The 21,476-nt window shown below is 42.1% G+C and overlaps 1 protein-coding gene across 1 annotated transcript; it reads right to left on the bottom strand.

Annotated features, from left to right (window-relative positions):
• Positions 1-8,339: 8,339 nt before the first annotated feature.
• mpi (mannose phosphate isomerase) lies at positions 8,340-21,292 on the bottom strand. Its single transcript, XM_055934800.1, has 8 exons — positions 21,141-21,292; positions 20,524-20,651; positions 15,861-16,061; positions 15,492-15,633; positions 14,722-14,901; positions 11,872-12,045; positions 10,579-10,787; positions 8,340-10,238 (listed from the first exon to the last, which is right to left on the bottom strand). The coding sequence occupies exons 1-8, from the start codon at positions 21,211-21,213 to the stop codon at positions 10,020-10,022; spliced, it is 1,326 nt and encodes a 441-aa protein (XP_055790775.1). The 5' UTR covers positions 21,214-21,292; the 3' UTR covers positions 8,340-10,019.
• Positions 21,293-21,476: the final 184 nt, after the last annotated feature.

Below are 21,476 nucleotides of genomic sequence, written 5' to 3'. Positions count from 1 at the left end.
AGACTGGCTCTGACAGCCAAATACTCCATCTAAAAGTGCATCTATTCTCAATTGCGTTACAGTTCTAGAAACAAAAAGCCCTTTACTTTAATATCACATCAAAATCATTTCACAAATGCAAACTGGCTTCATCACAGTTGCAGCAGACAGTAGTTTTCAGACATGTGTCTGGTGGCATTCTTCCATTACACACAAGTGTTTGGAGCATGCTAGATAGCTAATTAGCACAGTTGGTCGCCTCTGTCTTCCGTCTGTGTTCTGTAAACGCGCTGTGACGTGGAGAAATTACCGTGTGGGCGGTGGTGTAAAGTAATTAATAAAAAATACTACTTAAGTAGTTTTTTGGGGTATTTGTACTTTAATATTTATATTTTTTACAACTTTTACTTCACTACATTCCTAAAGAAAATTTATATACTTTTTACTCCATACATTTTCCCTGGCACCCAGAAGTACTCATTACATTTTGAATGCTTAGCAAGACAGCAAAATGGTCTTATTCACACACTTATCAAGAGAGCATCCCTGGTCATCCCTACTGCCTCTGATCTGGCGGATTCACTGAACTCATAAAGGTGTGTAGTAACTTAACCTTCTGTTTTTAGAAAAAATATTCTTGCTGATATGAATGATATGTTCTTTATGTTTCCAAAACCATACCGCAAGCGATGCGTGTTCACATTCAGACTGAACGTCTTAACAAAAGTCCCTCCAGAAGAAGCTAACTTCATCAAAATACACTAAAGGTAGTTAGCGTCTATGAATGGGGTAGTGGTAGCCTGCTGTGTTTAAGGGGGTTTTCACACTTTCAGACAATTTTTGTGAACATTTTTAGTGCAATGTGAACACTCCAAAGACACTCAGACCCCTCAAAAGAGCCCCCGAAGCTAACCCGAACCGAGACCATCTCAAGAGGTCATTAAAAAAAATGCAACACCCCTCTCCCCCTTGTACTGTGAAATAAATGTAACATTCCATGGCCCATGGTTTATAAACTGATACACAAAACGATGCCTGATTCAAAACGTAGAGTTTTTCCCATTTAAATTATTATTTAAAATTCTTGCAGCCAATAGAATGTTATATATATATATATATATATATGGGGGATACAACCATCCCAGCTCTGCAGATTTTGCTGCGAAGAGACAGAATCATTAGATCACTTGTTCTGGTACTGCCCATATGTTTTGTTTTTGGTCGCAGGTTCCTGGAATGTCTGAAGAATTAGAACATATACCTGGAGCTTACTGCAAATACAGTTGAAGTCGGAAGTTTACATATACCTTCGCCAAATACATTTCAACTCAGTTTTTCACAATTCCTGACATTTAATCCTAGTCAAAATTCCCTGTCTTAGGTCAGTTAGGATCATCACTTTATTTTAAGAAAGGGAAATGTCAGAATAATCGTAGAGAGAATGATTTATTTCAGCTTTATTTCTTTCATCACATTCCCAGTGGGTCAGAAGTTTACATACACTCAATTAGTATTTGGTGACATTGCCTTTAAAGTGTTTAACTTCGGTCAAACGTTTCCGGTAGCCTTCCACAAGCTTCCCACAATAAGTTGTGTGAATTGTGGCCCATTCCTCCTGACAGAGCTGGTGTAACTGAGTCAGGTTTGTAGGCCTCCTTGCTCGCACATGCTTTTTCAGTTCTGCCCACACATTTTCTATAGGATTGAGGTCAGGGCTTTGTGATGGCCACTCCAATACCTTGACTTTGTTGTCCTTAAGCCATTTTGCCACAACTTTGGAAGTATGCTTGGGGACATTGTCCATTTGGAAGACCCATTTGCAACCAAGCTTTAACTTCCTGACTGATGTCTTGAGATGTTGCTTCAATATATGCACATAATTCTCCAGCCTCATGATGCCATCTATTTTGTGAAGTGCACCAGTCCCTCCTGCAGCAAAGCACCCCCACAACATGATGCTGCCACCCCTGTGCTTCACGGTTGGAATGGTGTTCTTCGAGCTTGCAAGCCTCCCCCTTTTCCTCCAAACATAACAATGGTCATTATGGCCAAACCGTTCTATTTTTGTTTCATCAGACCAGAGAACATTTCTCCAAAAGGGTACGATCTTTGTCCCCATGTGCAGTTGCAAACCGTAGTCTGGCTTTTTTATGGCGGTTTTGGAGCAGTCGCTTCTTCCTTGCTGAGCGGCCTTTCAGGTTATGTCGATATAGGACTCGTTGTACTGTGGATATAGATACTTCTGTAACCGTTTCCTCCAGCATCTTCACAAGGTCCTCTGCTGTTGTTCTGGGATTGATTTGCACTTTTCGCACCAAAATACGTTCATCTCTAGGAGACAGAACACGTCTCCTTCCTGAGCGGTATGACGGCTGCGTGGTCCCATGGTGTTTATACTTGCGCACTATTGATTGTACAGATGAACGTGGTACCTTCAGGCGTTTGGAAATTTCTCAAGGATGAACCAGACTTGTGGCGGTCTGCAATTTTTATTCCTGAGGTCTTGGCTGATTTCTTTTGATTTACCCATGATGTCAAGCAAAGAGATACTGAGTTTGAAGGTACAGTTGTGGCCAAAAGTTTTGAGAATGACACATATATAAATTTACACAAAGTTTGCTGCTTTGTGTCCTTAGATATTTTTGTCAGATGTTACTATGGAATACTTAAGTATAATTACAAGCATTTCATAAGTGTCAAAGGTTTTTAGGGTTAGGTCATTTCGCCCTGGCATGCTGTCAATTAACTTCTGGGCCACATCCTGACTGATGGCAGCCCATTCTTGCATAATCAATGCTTGGAGTTTGTCAGAATTTGTGGGTTTTTATTTGTCCACACGCCTCTTGAGGATTGACCACAAGTTCTCAATGGGATTAAGGTCTGAAGAGTTTCCTGGCCATGGACCCAAAATATTGATGTTTTGTTCACCAATCCAATTAGTTATCACTTTTGCCTTATGGCAAGGTGCTCCATCATGCTGGAAATGGCATTGTTCGTCACCAAACTGTTCCTGGATGGTTGGGAGAAGTTGCTCTCGGAGGATGTGTTGGTACCATTCTTTATTCATGGCTGTGTTCTTAGGCAAAATTGTGAGTGATCCCACTACCTTGGCTGAGAAGCAACCCCACACATGAATGGTCTCAGGATGCATTACTGTTGGCATGACACAGGACTGATGGTAGCGCTCACCTTGTCTTCTCCGGACAAGCTTTTTTCCGGATGCCCCAAACAATCGGAAAGGGGATTCATCAGAGAAAATTACGTTACCCCATTCCTCAGCAGTCCAATCCCTCTACCTTTTGCAGAATATCAGTCTGTCCCTGAAATTTTTCCTGGAGAGAAGTGGCTTCTTTGCTGCCCTTCTTGACACCAGGACATCCTCCAAAGGTCTTCGCCTCACTGTGCGTGCAGATGCACTCACATCTGCCTGCTGCCATTCCTGAGCAAGCTCTGTACTGGTGGTGCCCCGATCCCACAGCTGAATCAACTTTAGGAGATGGTCCTGGCGCTTGCTGGACTTTCTTGGGCGCCCTGAAGCCTTCTTCACAACAATTGAACCGCTCTCCTTGAAGTTCTTGATGATCCGATAAATGCTTGATTTAGGTGCAATCTTACTGGCAGCAATATCCTTGCCTGTGAAGCACTTTTTGTGCAAAGCAATGATGACGGCACGTGTTTCCTTGCAGGTTAACATGGTTGACAGAGGAAGAACAATGATTCCAAGCACCACCCTCATTTTGAAGCTTCCAGTCTATTATTCGAACTCAATCAGCCTGACAGAGTGATCTCCAGCCTTGTCCTCGTCAACACTTACACCTGTGTTAACGAGAGAATCACTGACATGATGTCAGCTGGTCCTTTTGTGGCAGGGCTGAAATGCAGTGAAAATGTTTTTGGGTGATTCAGTTCAATTCATCTGATCACTCTTCATAACATTCTGGAGTATATGCAAATTGCCATCATAAAAACTGAGGCAGCAGACTTTGTGAAAATTAAAATTTGTGTCATTCTCAAAACTTTTGGCCACTACTGTAGGCCTTGAAATACATCCACAGGTACACCTCCAGTTGACTCAAATGATGTCAATTAGCCTATCAGAAGCTTCTAATTTTCCAAGCTGTTTAAAGGCACAGTCAACTTAGTGTATGTAAACGTCTGACCCCCTGGAATTGTGATACAGCGAATTATAAGTGAAATAATCTGTCTGTAAACAATAGTTGGAAAAATGACTTGTGTCATGCACAAAGTAGATGTCCTAACCGACTTGCCAAAACTATAGTTTGTTAACAAGAAATTTGTGGAGTGGTTGAAAAACGAGTTTTAATGACTCCAACCTAAGTGTATGTACACTTCTGACTTCAAATGTAAATACTCCTCAGTTTTTATCAGTTGTCCGGGTGGCTGGTCTCAGATGATTCCGCAGGTGAAGATGTCGAATGTAGAGCTCCTGGGCTGGCGTGTTCTGCGGTCGTGAGCCCGTTTGGCCGTACTGCCAAATTCTCTAAAAACTATGTTGGAGGCGGCTTATGGTAAAGACATGAACATTCAATTTTCTGTCCAAATTTCTGCAGTCAGCATGCCAATTGCATGCTCCCTCAACTTGAGACATCTGTGGCATTGTGCTGTGTGACAAAACTGCACATTTTATAGTGGCCTTTTATTGTCCCCAGCACAAGGTGCACCTGTGAAATGATCATGCTGTTTAATAAACTTCTTGATATGCCACCCCTGTCAGGTGGATGGATTATTTTGACAAAGAAAAAATGCTCACTAACAGTAATGTAAACAAATTTGTTGACAAAATTTGAAAGAAATAACCTTTTTGTGAAAAAATTTATATTTTTGGGATCTTTTATTTCAGTTCATGAAACATGGGACCAACACTTTACATATTGCATTTATATTTTTGTTCAGTATACATGCATGAGACGCATGCATAGTTGCCGAGATCGTTACAGTGTTTACATGTTTCTGCACATGCTTCAGGTGATAGAAATCTGAATGCATTCCCAGCGCTTTGAAAAGTTTGTAATTATTCTGTCCTGAGGATATATTGTCTCACATTCCTACTGCCAAAAGGACCAACCACACAGACAACTGGTAAAGTACGTTAAAATATACTTTTAGTCAACATTCTTACTTGTAGAGGTCATGGGAGGAAACTTTCCTGATTCAATGCAATTCAAATTCAGGTTTCCAGGCAAACCAAAAGTGATTGCTGTCCTTGTTATGAAATTATCAACTTTACCCTGTATATCTAAAAGCATTCCAGGTGAAGCTGGTTGAGAGAATGCCAAGAGTGTACAAAGCTGTCATCAAGGCAAACGGTGGCTACTTTGAAGAATCTTAATTACATTTTGATTAAACACTTCTTTAGTTACTACATGATTCCATGTGTTATTTCATAGTTTAGATGTCTTCACTATTATTCTACAATATAGAAAACAGTAGAAATTAAGAAAAACACTTGAATGAGTAGGTGTCCAAACTTTTGACTGGTACATTATATATGTATATATATATTTACAAAACAATATATGGGGGATTGGAAATGATGCCGACAATTACATTAATGGAAGCTACAATTGATCTGCAATATGATCTACCCCGTATTTAAAAAAAGCATTAGGCATTTAGAAATAAAAGTGGCGCTTTATAGTTAAGTGATGACATCGCGTGCCCTGCATACCTTCCAAATTATTCTGCAATCATAATTTATTTTGAAAAACACCATTTCCATCTTAATTTGTCGCAATAAAGTTTGGTAGTAGACAAATCCACCCGTCGAACGGATACAAATATTGTTGCTCTTTAGAAAATGCCTCCTATCTCTTCCGTTTCCATCACACATGTATCCCAAAAACTTTGTGACATTGCTTTTGTCAAATATACCTGGGTCAATGGTAACCTGCCTAGTGATTGTCAACATAATCACATGCTTAGTTTGACACTGAAGGAGAGGACGCAGTTGGCACAAAATACTAGGTTTTCGGAAGTTAGAAATAAAGTAATTTGAGCAAAACATTTTAGTGAACTGATGATTTGTAACGTTAGAAAACATTTTTGGACCGATGCATGCTACATTTGGATCTTTTGGGTTCTGCCTAATGATGCACTCATATCTTACACATTTGAACCGAGGACCGGATCGATGCATATTGGTGAATCGTTAAATCCCTAGTGGAATTGCATGACATTTTTGAAATTATCTCAGCTGCATGGCACAATGTGTAGAATTGCAGGAAATTAGGCCTAACTTTTTCTCCACTGTCAGGAGAGCCACAAAAATATTTTGCCTTGAGCTGGCCCTGCGACTAGGATTACAATGTGTAGATACAAAACAAAAAAAAATCTGCCCCTTCTGTTTTCATCTGCACTATCATCACTGCTTTCAATATAAGATCAACAGCCCTGCGCTCCCCACAGCAACTCGCCCAAACCTCCCCCACTTCTCCTTCACCCAAATCCAGATAGCTGATGTTCTGAAAGAGCTGCAAAATCTGGACCCCTACAAATCAGCTGAGCTAGACAATTTGGACCCTCTCTTTCTAAAATGATCTGCCGAAATTGTTGCAACCCCTATCACTAGCCTGTTCAACCTCTCTTTCGTATCGTCTGAGATTCCTATAGATTGGAAAGCTGCCACGGTCATCCCCCTCTTCAAAGGGGGAGACACTCTAGACCCAAACTGCTACAGACCCATATCTATTATACCCTGCCTTTCTAAGGTCTTTGAAAGCCAAGTTAACAAACAGATTACTGACCATTTCGAATCTCACTGTAGCTTCTCCGCTATGCAATCTGGTTTCAGAGCTGGTCATGGGTGCACCTCAGCCACGCTCAAGGTCCGAAACGATATCATTACCGCCATCGATAAGAGACATTACTGTGCAGCCGTATTCATCGACCTGGCTAAGGCTTTCGACTCTGTCAATCACAACATTCTTATTGGCAGACTCAACAGCCTTGGTTTCTCAAATGATTGCCTCGCTTGGTTCACCAACTACTTCTCCAATAGAGTTCAGTATGTCAAATCGGAGGGCCTGTTGTCCGGACCTCTGGCAGTCTCTATAGGGGTGCCACGGGGTTCAATTCTCGGGCCGACTCTCTTCTCTGTATACATCAATGATGTTGCTCTCGCTGCTGGTGATTCTTTGATCCACCTCTACACAGACGACACCATTCTGTATACCTTTGGCCCTTCGTTGGACACTGTGTTAACTAACCTCCAGATGAGCTTCCATGCCATACAACTCTCCTCCCATGGCCTCCAACTGCTCTTAAATGCATGCGCTTCAACCGATCGCTGCCCGCACCTGCCCGCCCATCCAGCATCACTACTCTGGACGGCTCTGATTTAGAATATGTGGACAACTACAAATACCTAGGTGTCTGGTTAGACTGTAAACTCTCCTTCCAGACTCATATTAAACATCTCCAATCCAAAATTAAATCTAGAATCGGCTTCCTATTTCGCAACAAAGCATCCTCCACTCATGCTGCCAAACATACCCTCGTAAAACTGACCATCCAACCGATCCTCGACGATGTCGTTTACAAAATAGCCTCCAACACTCTACTCAACAAATTGGATGCAGTCTATCACAGTGCCATCCGTTTCATCACCAAAGCCCCATATACTACCCACCACTGCGATCTGTATGCTCTAGTTGGCTGGCCCTCGCTTCATACTCGTCGCCAAACCCACTGGCTCCAGGCCATCTACAAGTCTCTGCTAGGTAAAGCCCTGCCTTCTCAGCTCACTGGTCACCATAGCAGCACCCACCTGTAGCACGCGCTCCAGCAGGTATATCTCACTGGTCACCCCCAAAGCCAATTCTTCCTTTGGCCGCCTCTCCTTCCAGTTCTCTGCTGCCAATGACTGGAACGAACTGCAAAAATCTCTTATCTCCCTCACTAGCTTTAAGCACATGCTGTCAGAGCAGCACACAGATCACTGCACCTGTACATAGCTCATCTGTAAATAGCCCATCCAATCTACCTCATCCCCATACTGTATTAATTTATCTTGCTCCTTTACACCCCAGTATCTCAACTTGCACATTCATTCCCCGCACATCCTACAATTCCAGTATTTTATTTGCTATATTGTAATTTCCTTTGCCACCATGGCCTATTATCCCACATGCTGTATATAGATTTTCCTACTGTATTATTGATTGTTTATGCCATGTGTAACTGTGTGTCGAACTGCTTTGCTTTATCTTGGCCAGGTCGCAGTTGCAAATGAGAACTTGTTCTCAACTAGCCTACCTGGTTAAATAAAGGTGAAATAAGTACTGAGCACACATCTTTTCACTCTGGGTATTCTATCCCAATGAAAGCACTCCACGCACTAGTACAGAATGTTTTTTTATTTAGATTTACATACAGACACTCTCTGTAGAGATCCATGCTACTGTAGTATAGTCAAATGCAAAACCATGCTCTCATTCCAGCTTCTATTGAAAGAAACATTCGCATAATGTTAAAGTAAAACCGTTATACTTTTAACCCATAAATCTTAGTCTTCAGACTTGTTTGCAATCAAACCTACAGTAGTATGTGTGTGTGTGTATATATATATATATATATATATATATATATATATATATATTTTTTTTTTTACTATTGTAGTACAAACAGTTCCATGTAAATGAAAATATCCTGGACAAAACCAGTTGGAATAAAAACAAGTTCAGAACAAATTACTTCTTATTATCGTTTGCTCTCAATGTTCCCGTCCTTCATTCACAAATCTTAAGTGGATCATCGCTGTTCAATTGAAAGCACCAGAGTCGTGTTCATTAAGCACAAAACGGAAGAAAACATTAACGGAGAGGTACAATCAGTACTTCTCCAATAGGAAATCTTGAAACTTTTCGTTTTGCTACAATGTGCTCTAACGAACACCAACCAGCAGACATGCCTGACCCAACAGAGCTTCATTCAAAGTGACTAACAGTCTTGGAACAACAAACTATAGCATACAAAATGTCACTTTTTTTACCTTTGGGGAAAGCTATTTTGCGTGTTTGAGAGACTACATTGCAGTTTACGACTAGACTGTCTGATATACAAATTAGAATCAGTAGTCATTTAGGATGCAAGATGATTCGGCAGTCTACAGTCACCAACTGCAATGCAGTCCATCTCAAACACCAACTTTGTATCCTGTAACACTGTGTGAGGTGTTACCATTGACACAGTACAGCTCACAAGCCACCTTCAGTCCAGACTACTACTGAATGCATTTCTTCTGTTGGATGCGTGAGTTGAATTGCATGGTCACATGCTGCTTCAGCCTTACGGCAGACATTTTGGATCACTAAATGCCACGGCCCTAGTGCAAACATTTGTCAACTGAACCAACTTCAATGTTGGCCGTCCAGCTAAAAAAAGGTCTCCCCATACAGTAGCTATGCATTCTTACTATATGCATGTACACTATGTATGCAGCTATGTATGCATGTGTGAATGGCAGGTGCCTTTGTTCCGCAAACATGCACAGGAACCTCAGCATACTGTAAATGCCAAATGTTCCCAATACAGCTGATATATATATTTTAAAAACTATGTTTTTGTTATGATGCATTGTCTTAACAGCACTAATATTGAACAGAAGATTTCCCCCACTGAAAAAAATTAAATCATCTTGCTTATGAGGTAATTAATTACAACATGCTCAATTAAAAATCAGCAGCAATGACAGAGTATGTGACACTTACAGCGAGATGTGAGCTGAGGCATACTGTACCAATGAAAACTCCATAATCACTGCCTCGATACTGTATAAACCGTCACAGAAACATGGGCCGAATAAGAAGGACCACAGCAAGTACACACTAGCTGTGCATGTTCCTGGACCTGTCAGGGCGATTGTCTGAGAAAAATGAATGGAACTGCACATAGACTACGGTTAAAACTGTTAGTAGCCTATCACTACTGGCCTTATGTCAGGGAACACCCTGGCATGACAAATGACACAGAACCACAGGTTGGGTTGACGTTGGTAGGAAACATTATCAGAAGGCCTGGGGCTACAGGAGACTGCAGGCCCGGTACATGGTCATTCCGGAGGGGGAGGTGACGTGAAGGGAGACGCTCTCATTGGCTGAGATGAAGAGGACGGTGCCCCGGCTCAGGGTGATGTCAGAGAGGGCAGCGGCGGAGGTGCCGGTGGCCTCGCCCTCAATCACCAGCAGGATGCCCGCACAGTCCACCGGGGCCACCGTGTACTGTCTGACTGAGGCTGGCACCTGGAGATGGAGAGAGATGAGGGGGAGCAGAGAGGAAAAAGAAAGGGAGTAGGGGGTTGGAGAGAGAGGAGGCAGACAGAGATGGGGAGAGAGAAGGGGGGGGGGGGCAAAGAGAAAAGGAAGAAGGGGGAGAATATGACATTACCTATGTTAAGTTTAAAATGTATGAGCCACACTGGAACAAATATGGTAATGGCTTACTACAAGAGAACCATTCAAACAGAGAATTTTGTCAAGGCGGGGTATAATTGTTTGTGTTGTCTGGCGTGACAATGACCATAGGAGTTGGCAAGACAGCACAAACAGATCTGGGACCAGGCTAAATAAGTAAGTCAATTACCTGTATCCTCATGACAGTGAAGTCAGGGACAGGGGGGTCATAGAGGTGGACAAAGGGGTCTGAGGGGTCCTGTATGGAGGGGAAGATCTTAGCGCTGGCTGGAGCGGGGCTGTAGTCCAGCATCTCACACAGGGTGTTGACGTCGATGAACTTGGGCGTCAGGCCGGCGCGCACCGTGTTGTCCGAGCAGGCCATGCACTCGATGCAGTCTGAATAGCATTATGAGAGAGAGAATGGGATATAGGACACTTTCTTTCAAGTTCACTTCAAATTAAAAAATATGTAAAAATTTAAATATGTAAATATGAATTCATTGAGAATTCTCAATGAATTTGAGATTCATTGTAACTTTACATAATAAATCAGTCATATTTTAAAATGTATTTCAATAGGTAATCTCATTGTATAACAAACAGATCCACATACAGATATAGCTCCAAAAGTGTAGTTTAAAATCAGTCTGAAGCTCTATACTTTGGAAGCTATACAATTGTGCAGAATAATTTCTCTCACTTCTACATTATTCTCTCACTAATCCAACACCTGGGAAACATGTTTCTATGGCTGTGTGCATACCACCACACTAAACCACCACACTAAACAATAACTCATCTACTGTATTATTCACCACATGGCCAAAAGTATGTGGACACCCGCTCATCAAACATCTCATTCCAAAATCATGGGAATTAATATGGAGTCCCCCCCCAACATGTGGCATTGCACATGTTGATCTTCGGCTTGTGTGCAGCTGCTCGGCCACAGAAACCCATTCAAGAAGCTTCCGACTAACATTTCTTGAGCTGACGTTGCTTCCAGAGGCTGTCTGGGACTCGGTAGTGAGTGTTGCTGCTGAGGACAGGCGATTTCTCAGCACTCGGCGGTCCTGTTTTGTGAGCTTGTGTAGCCTGCCACTAAGAGGCTGCGCCATTGTTGCTCCTAGACGTTTCAACTTCAGAATAACAGAACTTACAGTTGACCGGAGCAGCTCTAGCAGGGCAGAAATTTGACATACTGACTTGTTGGAAAGGTGGCATCCTATGACAGTGCCACGTTGAAAGTCACTGAGCTCTTCAGTAAGGCCATTCTATAGCTAACTTTTGTCTATGAAGATTGCATGGCTGTGTGCTGGATTTTATACACCTGTCAGCAACGGGTCTGGCTGGAATAGCCAAACCACTATATTGAAGGGGTGTCCACATACTTTTGTATATATAGAGTACAGTGGAAATGCACTAACAGCTTATCAATACATCTAGTTAACTCTAAGAAGCTGACTGGTTGACCCCTGACCTCCATTGAGGTACGCGTGTGGTTCATTGGCACCCAGAAACATGGCGTCGCCTGGCTCCAGCACCATGCGGTTTAGGAAGTAGATGGAAAAACAGCCGATGTCACCCGGATACTGGGAGTGGAGCCGGAGCAACAGTTCACTGTTACTGCCCGATGTGTCCTTCCCTGCAGCAGCTGAATGAGGTACAACAAAAGCCTTTAACATAGGGTCGTGTTCATTAGGGCATGCAACGAAAATGTTTTGCTACAGAAAATAAAAATGAGTGTTTCTTACTGAACAAGATTTGTATCTCAATAAGACTAACCTGGATAAATGAAAGTTTGATATTACATAGAAAGCTGTCTTGATGCAAGAGGTCCTTTGGAAACCTTGTATATTTTCTACTGCATAATGCTTAGTCAATCTCAAGGAGTATATAATTTATGCCCACATTCATGCACTATTGATTACAGGGGTTAAAGGAAGAAAAAAATTGTTTGGGGCCAAGTTAACCTCCCCTTTCATGTAAGAAAGTCATGGCCATCATGCTTTTAGGGAAAGAGGACAATTTTGTACATGTATTAAACTGCGAGTTTGACCAATTCCAGTCCCCTTAGTGGGTCTGGGGTTCTCCCTGGGAGAATTTGTATGTAGCAGGACAGAGAAGGAAGTTCTAGGAACCTAGGAAAAGTTCTAGGAACTTTTAAAAAGAACATTCTACTCCAAAATGATACTTTTTCTAATTATGCTGACACCATATAAAATATACATTTGACCTCCAGAAATGAGCCCAATAACATATTGGTAAAAATGATGTTTGAATGACTTTAACATATTGAACCATGCATTTAGGAGCCCATGCATGGTCAGATGTGCTATAAGCATGATCACATGAAGCCTAACTGACACAGCATAGTGGCTGTAAAATGTACACACAATATCCTGATTATTATTATTATTATTATGAGTACATAGAAATTGAATTTGATTGAATGATTCATAATTTATTACAAAGTACAGTGCCTATAAAAGTATTCATACCCCTTGACTTTCCACATTTTGTTATGTTACGGTCTTAATATAAAATTGATTAAATTAATTGTTTTCCTCAATCTACACACAATACCCCATAATGACAAAGCAACTGTCTTAAAATAAAAAACAGAAATACCTTATTTACATAAGTATTTCAGACCCCCTTACTATGAGACTCAAAATTGAGCTCTGGTGCATCCTATTTCCATTGATCATCCTTGATGTTTCTAAAAACTTGGACTCCACCTGTGGTAAATTCAATTGATTGGACATGCTTTGGAAAGGCACACACCCATCTATATAAGGTCAGACAGTTGACAGTGCATGTCAGATCAAAAACCAAGCCATGAGGTTGAAGGAATTGTCCATAGAGCTCCGAGACAGGATTGTGTCGAGGCACAGATCTGGGGAAGGGTACCAAACAATTTCTGCAGCATTGAAGGTCCCCAAGAAAACAGTGGCCTCCTTCGTTCTTAAATGGAAGAAGGCCAAATTTAGCAATTGGCGGAGAAGGGCCTTGGTCAGGGAGGCGACCAAGAACCCGATGGTCACTGACAGAGCTCCAGAGTTCCTCTGTGGAGATGGGAGGACCTTCCAGAAGGACAACCATCTCTGCAGCACTCCATCAATCAAAGAGTGGCCAGACAGAAGCCAGTCCTCAGTAAAAGGCACATGACAGCCTGCTTGGAGTTTGGGGAAAGATGAACGTAGCAAAGGTGAGAGATTCTTGATGAAAACCTGCTCCAGAGCACTCAGGACCTCAGGCTGGGGTGAAGGTTCACCTTCCAACAGGACAACAACCCTAAGCACACAGCCAAGAGAACGTAGGAGAGGCTTCAGAACAAGTCTCAATGTTCTTCAGCGGCCCAGCCAGAGCCCGAACCCGATCGGACATCTCTGGAGAGACCTGAAAATAGCTGTGCAGCAACGCTCCCCATCCAACCTGACAGAGCTTGAGAGGATCTGCAGAGACAAATGGGAGAAACTCCCCAAATACAGGTGTGCCGAGCTTGTAGCATCATACCCAAAAAGATTTGAGGCTGTAATCGCTGCCGAAGGTGCTTCAACAAAGTACTGAGTAAAGGGTCTGAATACTTGTGTAAAATGTTTTTTGATTTTTTATACATTTGCAAATATTTCTAAAAACCTGTTTTGCCTTGTCATTATTTGGGTATTGTGTGTAGATTTGAAGGGCAAACCCCCCCCCCCCATTTAATCCATTTTCAAAAATAAGCCTGTAACGTAACAAATGTTTAAAAAGTCAAGGGGTCTGAATATTTTCCGAATGCACTGGATATCATTACACCTTTAAGAAGTATGTTGTGCAGCGGCACCTCCCTAAACCATGCTTGATGCTCCAGTAGTAAAACAGCATTTATAAAACGATATCACGCACGCAATTGAAGTAGAGAAATAAACAGTCATTTAAAACTGAGATCCACCTCTTTAACAAAAACCAAAACTGCTTTCAAAATACATTTGACAAAACTTCTTTCAAAAGATTTACACTGATCTCAAAAACAACCTCTCCAAAATCCATATAATGGAACTCTGTCGCAGTGACATAGAACTTTAACCCCTGTTATTATAAAAAGATAACCTTTTTTTTTTTAAACTTACGCAAGAAAGTTGAGGCCTGGTCCCAGATCTGTTTGTGCTTTCTTGGCAACTTTTATCGGCTGTTGCCAAATAGGTCATGTTTGGATTGACATGTCAACGACCATAGGAGTTTGCATTACAGAACAAACAGATCTGGGACCAAGATAGTTGGTGTCTACCTACATGAGGAAGTATAAGGTGTCACAAAAACAAAATACTTATTGTTTGATGCTCACCTTCCTCAGTGACTCTTTTCACCAGCATGTTGAGCTGGTCCACAAACACTTTCTTCTCACAGTTCATCATGCGGGTGAAGCACTTCTTCAGGGCCAGCGAGGTGCGGCCCGCGTCCCCTATACTGCTCACCAGCTCCTCTGCCGCCTCATTCCCTACAAGAGCGTGGAATTCTGGCACGGCTGGGGGACACACATTTTACACTCTTAGCAAACTTGAATACAATCCTCGGATGGATTGTAACAGTCAGGGCCGGCTCTAGCCTTTTGGGGGCCCTAAGCACGATTTGGCGGCGGAGAGAAACATGTGCAGTTTTAAAGTACATTTCCTACAATTTGAACAGTAACAGTTAGCTGTACATAAAAAAAAGCGTGGGGAAAGGGCTTTGCCTCCCACAGAGAGTGGTGCCATTTTTGGTCCACTCCCCCGCATTCCCCATACTTTTGAATGCACTGCTAAGTTATACAATCCGTTTCCACTAGCATTGCTATATTCTCAAAAGATGCTAGCCAGAATATTCTGGATGTCGCTAAATAACCAGGTAACAAACTTAAAAATAGTTGGGAGGAAAGACCCTAGGTAAGTCGAAAATGAGCCAACACTTCAAATGAACTATCGCTTTAAAAGGGATTACTGAGCATCATTGATCTCTACTTAATTTATCTTAAAGTGAAGGAAATCCCTCAACTGAGCTGCTGTGCTGTTGAATGCATTTTAAAAACATGGACTTTAAAACACTGATAATGGACAGTCTGCAAGATATGGGACTCACATTTGAGAAAGCCAATGATCTCTTCCACGGGCCTGAAGCCACAGAGGCCTTCAAAATGGGTGAGTGCGACAGCCATCTCAGGCTTGTGGTTGTTGTCAGGGTAATGCTCTGGAAACTGAGCATGGAGCCGTCCAGCCAACTCCTGGTGTTAGAGCCAATGGGAAAAGAGCCATTTGATTAGCAAAATGAAACAAATTTAGAATAGAAACGCAACAAAATTCACCATATCTACTTGAGATAAATACATGTAACCCCCTCCCCTTACTTTGGTTTTTTGGGTTGGTCAGCAGACATGAAACCCTTGTTTTAATTTGCCACTGCAAAATGCTGTGCTACAGTGTGCCCAAATGAACACGACCCAGGACTTACCCTGTTCGGATGGGCCTGTATGGACAGAGCGGTGTTGACCGACAGGACCTTGAAGAGGAAGGGAAGCTGGCCCTGGAAGGTGTCTTTGACTTTTGACCCCAAGCATGCTGGGTAGTCTGCAATCCACTGACCGAGCGTCCTCTGGGCTATCCGGTTGTCCTTGATGAGGGCGTCGCCTTTGGGGTGAGCGCCCATCCACAGCTGCAAGACACACAGGGAGGGGCCTCATCATTGACCATACAAGAGTATTTCTCTTTTAAAACAGTTTAATAAAAAGCATGAGCTGGTGCAGAGAATATTATTTAGTGTAGAGGTGCTGACTAACTGAGAATAAACTGTAAGCTGTAAAAACAAAAGAGACGCGCACTCCATATGTACACTGCTCAAAAAAATAAAGGGAACACAAAAATAACACATCCTAGATCTGAATGAATGAAACATTCTTATTAAATACTTTTTTTCTTTACATAGTTGAATGTGCTGACTACAAAATCACAAAAATGATCAATGGAAATCAAATTTATCAACCCATGGAGGTCTGGATTTGGAGTCACACTCAAAATTAAAGTGGAAAACCACACTACAGGCTGATCCAACTTTGATGTAATGTCCTTAAAACAAGTCAAAATGAGGCTCAGTAGTGTGTGTGGCCTCCACGTGCCTGTATGACCTCCCTACAACGCCTGGACATGCTCCTGATGAGGTGGCGGATGGTCTCCTGAGGGATCTCCTCCCAGACCTGGACTAAAGCATCCGCCAACTCCTGGGCAGTCTGTGGTGCAACGTGGCGTTGGTGGATGGAGCGAGACATGTTGTCCCAGATGTGCTCAATTGGATTCAGATCTGGGTAAAGGGCGGGTCAGTCCATAGCATCAATGCCTTCCTCTTGCAGGAACTGCTGACCCATGAGGTCTAGCATTGTCTTGCATTAGAAAGAACCCAGGGCCAACCGCACCAGCATATGGTCTCACAAAGGGTCTGAGGATCTCATCTCGGTACCTAATGGCAGTCAGGCTACCTCTGGCGAGCACATGGAGGGCTGTGCGGCCCCCCAAAGAAATGCCACCCCACACCATGACTGACCCACCGCCAAACCGGTCATGCTGGAGGATGTTGCAGGCAGCAGAACGTTCTCCACGGCGTCTCCAGACTCTGTCACGTCTGTCACATGTGCGTGTGAACCTGCTTTCATCTGTGAAGAGCACAGGGCGCCAGTGGCAAATTTGCCAATCTTGGTGTTCTCTGGCAAATGCCAAACGTCCTGCACGGTGTTGGCTGTAAGCACAACCCCCACCTGTGGATGTCGGGCCCTCATACCACCCTCATGGAGTCTGTTTCTGACCGTTTGAGCAGACACATGCACATTTGTGGCCTGCTGGAGGTCATTTTGCAGGGCTCTGGCAGTGCTCCTCCTGCTCCTCCTTGCACAAAGGCGGAGGTAGCGGTTCTGCTGCTGGGTTGTTGCCCTCCTACGGCCTCCTCCACGTCTCCTGATGTACTGGCCTGTCTCCTGGCAGCGCCTCCATGCTCTGGACACTACGCTGACAGACACAGCAAACCTTCTTGCCACAGCTCGCATTGATGTGCCATCCTGGATGAGCTGCACTACCTGAGCCACTTGTGTGGGTTGTAGACTCCGTCTCATGCTACCACTAGAGTGAAAGCACCGCCAGCATTCAAAAGTGACCAAAACATCAGCCAGAAAGCATAGGAACTGAGAAGTGGTCTGTGGTCACCACTTGCAGAACCACTCCTTTATTGGGGGTGTCTTGCTAATTGCCTATAATTTCCACCTTTTGTCTATTCCATTTGCACAACAGCATGTGAAATTTATTGTCAATCAGTGTTGCTTCCTAAGTGGACAGTTTGATTTCACAGAAGTGTGATTGACTTGGAGTTACATTGTGTTGTTTAAGTGTTCCCTTTATTTTTTTGAGCAGTGTATAACCTCCTAGTAATATATTGGGTAAAACAACGTTTCAGCATCACTGTTCCTTCTTCAGGGTCTTTTTTACCCAATAAATTACTGGGAGGTTATACATATGGAGTGTGTGACTCTTTAAATATATATAAAAACAGAGTTAACATCACTTTGTGATTTAGCTTCATCATCCATTGTGATCAAGTTTTTCAAAGATAAAAAACTAAATTAATTAAAGGTCTTTTAAGTATGAAAATGTCAATAACATGCAATGACAAACAGGATATGAACACAGTTCAATAGAATGATCTTCAATGCATATACGATAGCCTAGGTGCCATCCTAGGAAGCTATTGTTTAGCACCAGAGGATTGTCTCAAACAGGAGAAGGCACCCAGGCTATTGACTATGGATGCTGATTGCGGAGTATGAAAATACATTTGCCCATTCACAATAGCATGTGACTATGCGTTTCACTTGGACAAAATGTCCCCACTCCCACACTCAGACCTATTAGCCTTTATGATAAACACTCCCTGTGAAGCTGAAGCTAAATAAAGAATGACTTGTGACAGGGGGAGCTTGAAGGGTAAGAGACTCTCAGCCAAAGTCCTGAAGGGCTTTGTAATAAAACAATTTTTTTTTTTTAAATATCTGCAGGACAGGAATAATACATTGGAAGGGGGAAAAACGCCATTGGCTACACCTTCAGAGAGAGCATAAGGATTTATAAAGTGATTGATTCTTTATTAAAATGTCATTTAAATATTTTCTATAATTTAAAATGTTATTCTGATTTCTATTCAGTTTGTATTGAAAAGGGAAAGGTTAACACTGAAGAGAAAAAAATATCCAATCAGGATTTTTTGGGGGGTGGACATCTGCCATTTACAGGGGAGAACGACTGCCTCCTCTCATTGAAGCCACGGTACTGCAGGCATTGTTAGCGGAAAACAGGATCCCCCATTATATTGAATGGGAAAAGGCAGATATTCGTTGTCAATCTTTGTGTAAAAAAATGTAATGTTTAGAAGAGAATCATGGTAATAATAATAATAATAATAATAGCTTTTAATAGACCAGATGCATGTCCTTGAACCAATTATTTAAAAAATCACACAGAAGAGTATAATTTACTTGCTAATGCACCTCTCTGATTCAGAGGGGTTGGGTTAAATGCAGAAGACACATTTCAGGTGAACAATTGACTAGGTACCCCACTTTGGCAACCTATACAGGAACGGTGGGTCCCCCGCGGGACGGTTGAGCTAACATAGGCTAATGTGATTAGCCTGAGGTTGTAAGTAACAAGAACATAGACATATCTGATACTGGCAGAAAGATTAAAATCTTGTTAATCTAACTGCACTCACCAATTTACAGTAGCTATTACAGTGAAAAAATAACATGCTATTGTTTGAGGAGAGTGCACAGTTATGAACTTGAAAATTGATGAATAAACCAATTAGGCACAGTTGGGCAGTCTTGATACAACATTTTGAACAGAAATACAGTGATTCATTGGATCAGTCTAAAACTTTGCACATACACTGCTGCCATCTAGCGGCCAAAATTTAAATTGCACCTGGGCTGGAATAATACATTATGGCCTTTCTCTTGCATTTCAAAGATACAAAAAAAAGCATATTTTACCAGATCTAATGTGTTATATTCGCCTACATTAATTTAACATTTCCACAAACTTCAAAGTGTTCCCTTTCAAAAGGTTTCAAGAATATGCATATCCTTCCTTCAGGTCCTGAGCTACAGGCAGTTAGAGTTGGGTATGTCATTTTAGGCAAAAATTGAAAGAGGGGCGGATCCTGAAGAGGTTTTTAATGGCAGCCTGCAGTACCCCGGTCGGTCTTCATTTAAAATTACTGAATGAGAGGGGGCAGCACTATGCTAGCATGCAACATCACTTCTTGGAGTAGCTCAAACTGTACATGTTATTTTCTCCAAGAAACGCCATCTTAAAACAACTTAATTTAGCTTAATCTAGCTATTGAGTCTTCACATAGGAATGAACTGTATTAGGGCAGAATTTTGGAGTGACATGTAAATCAACCAATAACATTTTGACTTGCAATGAGTGGGACTATTTTTACTAGCTCTTCTTTAAAAAAATGTTTTACTCCCAACTTCTTGAAGGCCTAGACACATCATTCCTGAGAGCATGAGCAGTAGCCTAGTTTTCCTTTGGTTTAGCTAGCTTTTGTTGTGCTAGGATGTTTTTGCTAATTTGTTAACATCGCCCTTCATGATTAACTTTCAAAAATAAGTTCTGTTTCAAATGATCATCATTTGGTGAGTGGCACTGTTTTTTGCAGGTCACTTGCTCACTCTTTGAAAATAATGCGTGAAAAATTGTTGCATTTATACTTTAGATCACTGGTTACTTTGTGTGCTGAGCGTGATAAGACGTGCGCAATGGGAAGTACATTGTAAATTTCAATTTGGAAATGCTTAATGTTTTTGTCATGATTGGGGGCCTACTGGCCTTTAATGAATGGGTCGCTTTTAACAGTATGCTGTGTGTGACTGCTCCCTTGCTTGTGGGCGTGTATATGTGTTTTTATAAAAACTATTCTCTCCTACACGGAGTGCGCAAATTATGGTCACCTTAGATGTGTCACTATTGTCATCGCTAGACTATTGGTGAAGTTTGACGTTTTGGAATATTTTTTACCCCGCTAAAGGCCTAGGTCCAATAATCACGGTTCACCACTGTCTAAATCTTACCTCGGCATAATGTTTGTCAGCTTCAATGACAGCCGAGGTATCCCCACCAACAACCAGTTTGGCCACCTCACTGTCCAGACCGACCTTCCCCCATGCATAGTTCTGCACTGCACAGGATAGCGGGAATACTGTAAAATGAGAAAACAAAGACAGTCAGTAACTTTCAATATGAACAACATGCACACCAATTGTATCACAAGTCTACAATATGACTGAGAATTGCACTTTTGAGTAAGTCCCTCCACACTGCTGAATCTGCAGCGTTCATTGAAAGCAAACCATCAGTTATTTTATAGGTTATTGAACTCAACCTTTTAATTGGAATATATCTCGTGTAAATCATGTGTTCTCATTTTCAGTATGCTATACAATACACGATAACTAATGCGTTTGTGTGCTCTATTATGAAGGTGGCTCGCGTGCAGTAAACGTAATCTCTGCTAAAATTTCAATGGATGTTTGCGCACGAAGTTGCTTTACTTCATTCACATTTAAATACGAAAACATGCTCTGCTGTTCGATTGCTGTTATATAGCGACATTGTCGCTACATGTGACAGTGTCATTAAAGGCATTTTACGGATTAAATCAATACAAAAAAGGAGAAATATGTCTCACCTCTTACTTCCTCCATGGCTGCAACGTCGGCTATCACTGTAGTTCTGACGTCTTGATATGACCATGGGCTCATCCTATGCCGCGTTCAAAAAAACTGGGAACTCGGAAATCTCTGACTTCCGACTTCAGTGTGTTCAAGACAAACGGGAACACTGGAGAAACATTTTTTTAATGGTCATCCAACTCGGAATATCAAGACGGATACTCTGTCATCTTTCTGGAGCTCCGACTTTCCGACCTGAAAATCAATTGGAGATTTCCGAGTTCTGAGTTCCCAGTTGTTTTGAACGTGGCATGTATATGTTACTTTCAACCCACCTTTATGTATGTATTTCC

Source organism: Salvelinus fontinalis, chromosome 9 (genome assembly GCF_029448725.1).
Source record: "Salvelinus fontinalis isolate EN_2023a chromosome 9, ASM2944872v1, whole genome shotgun sequence".
In the NCBI taxonomy this organism is placed as follows: domain Eukaryota; kingdom Metazoa; phylum Chordata; class Actinopteri; order Salmoniformes; family Salmonidae; genus Salvelinus; species Salvelinus fontinalis.
The sequence above is the reverse complement of the archived record's forward strand: the minus strand, read 5'-3'. Positions and strand labels throughout refer to the sequence as shown.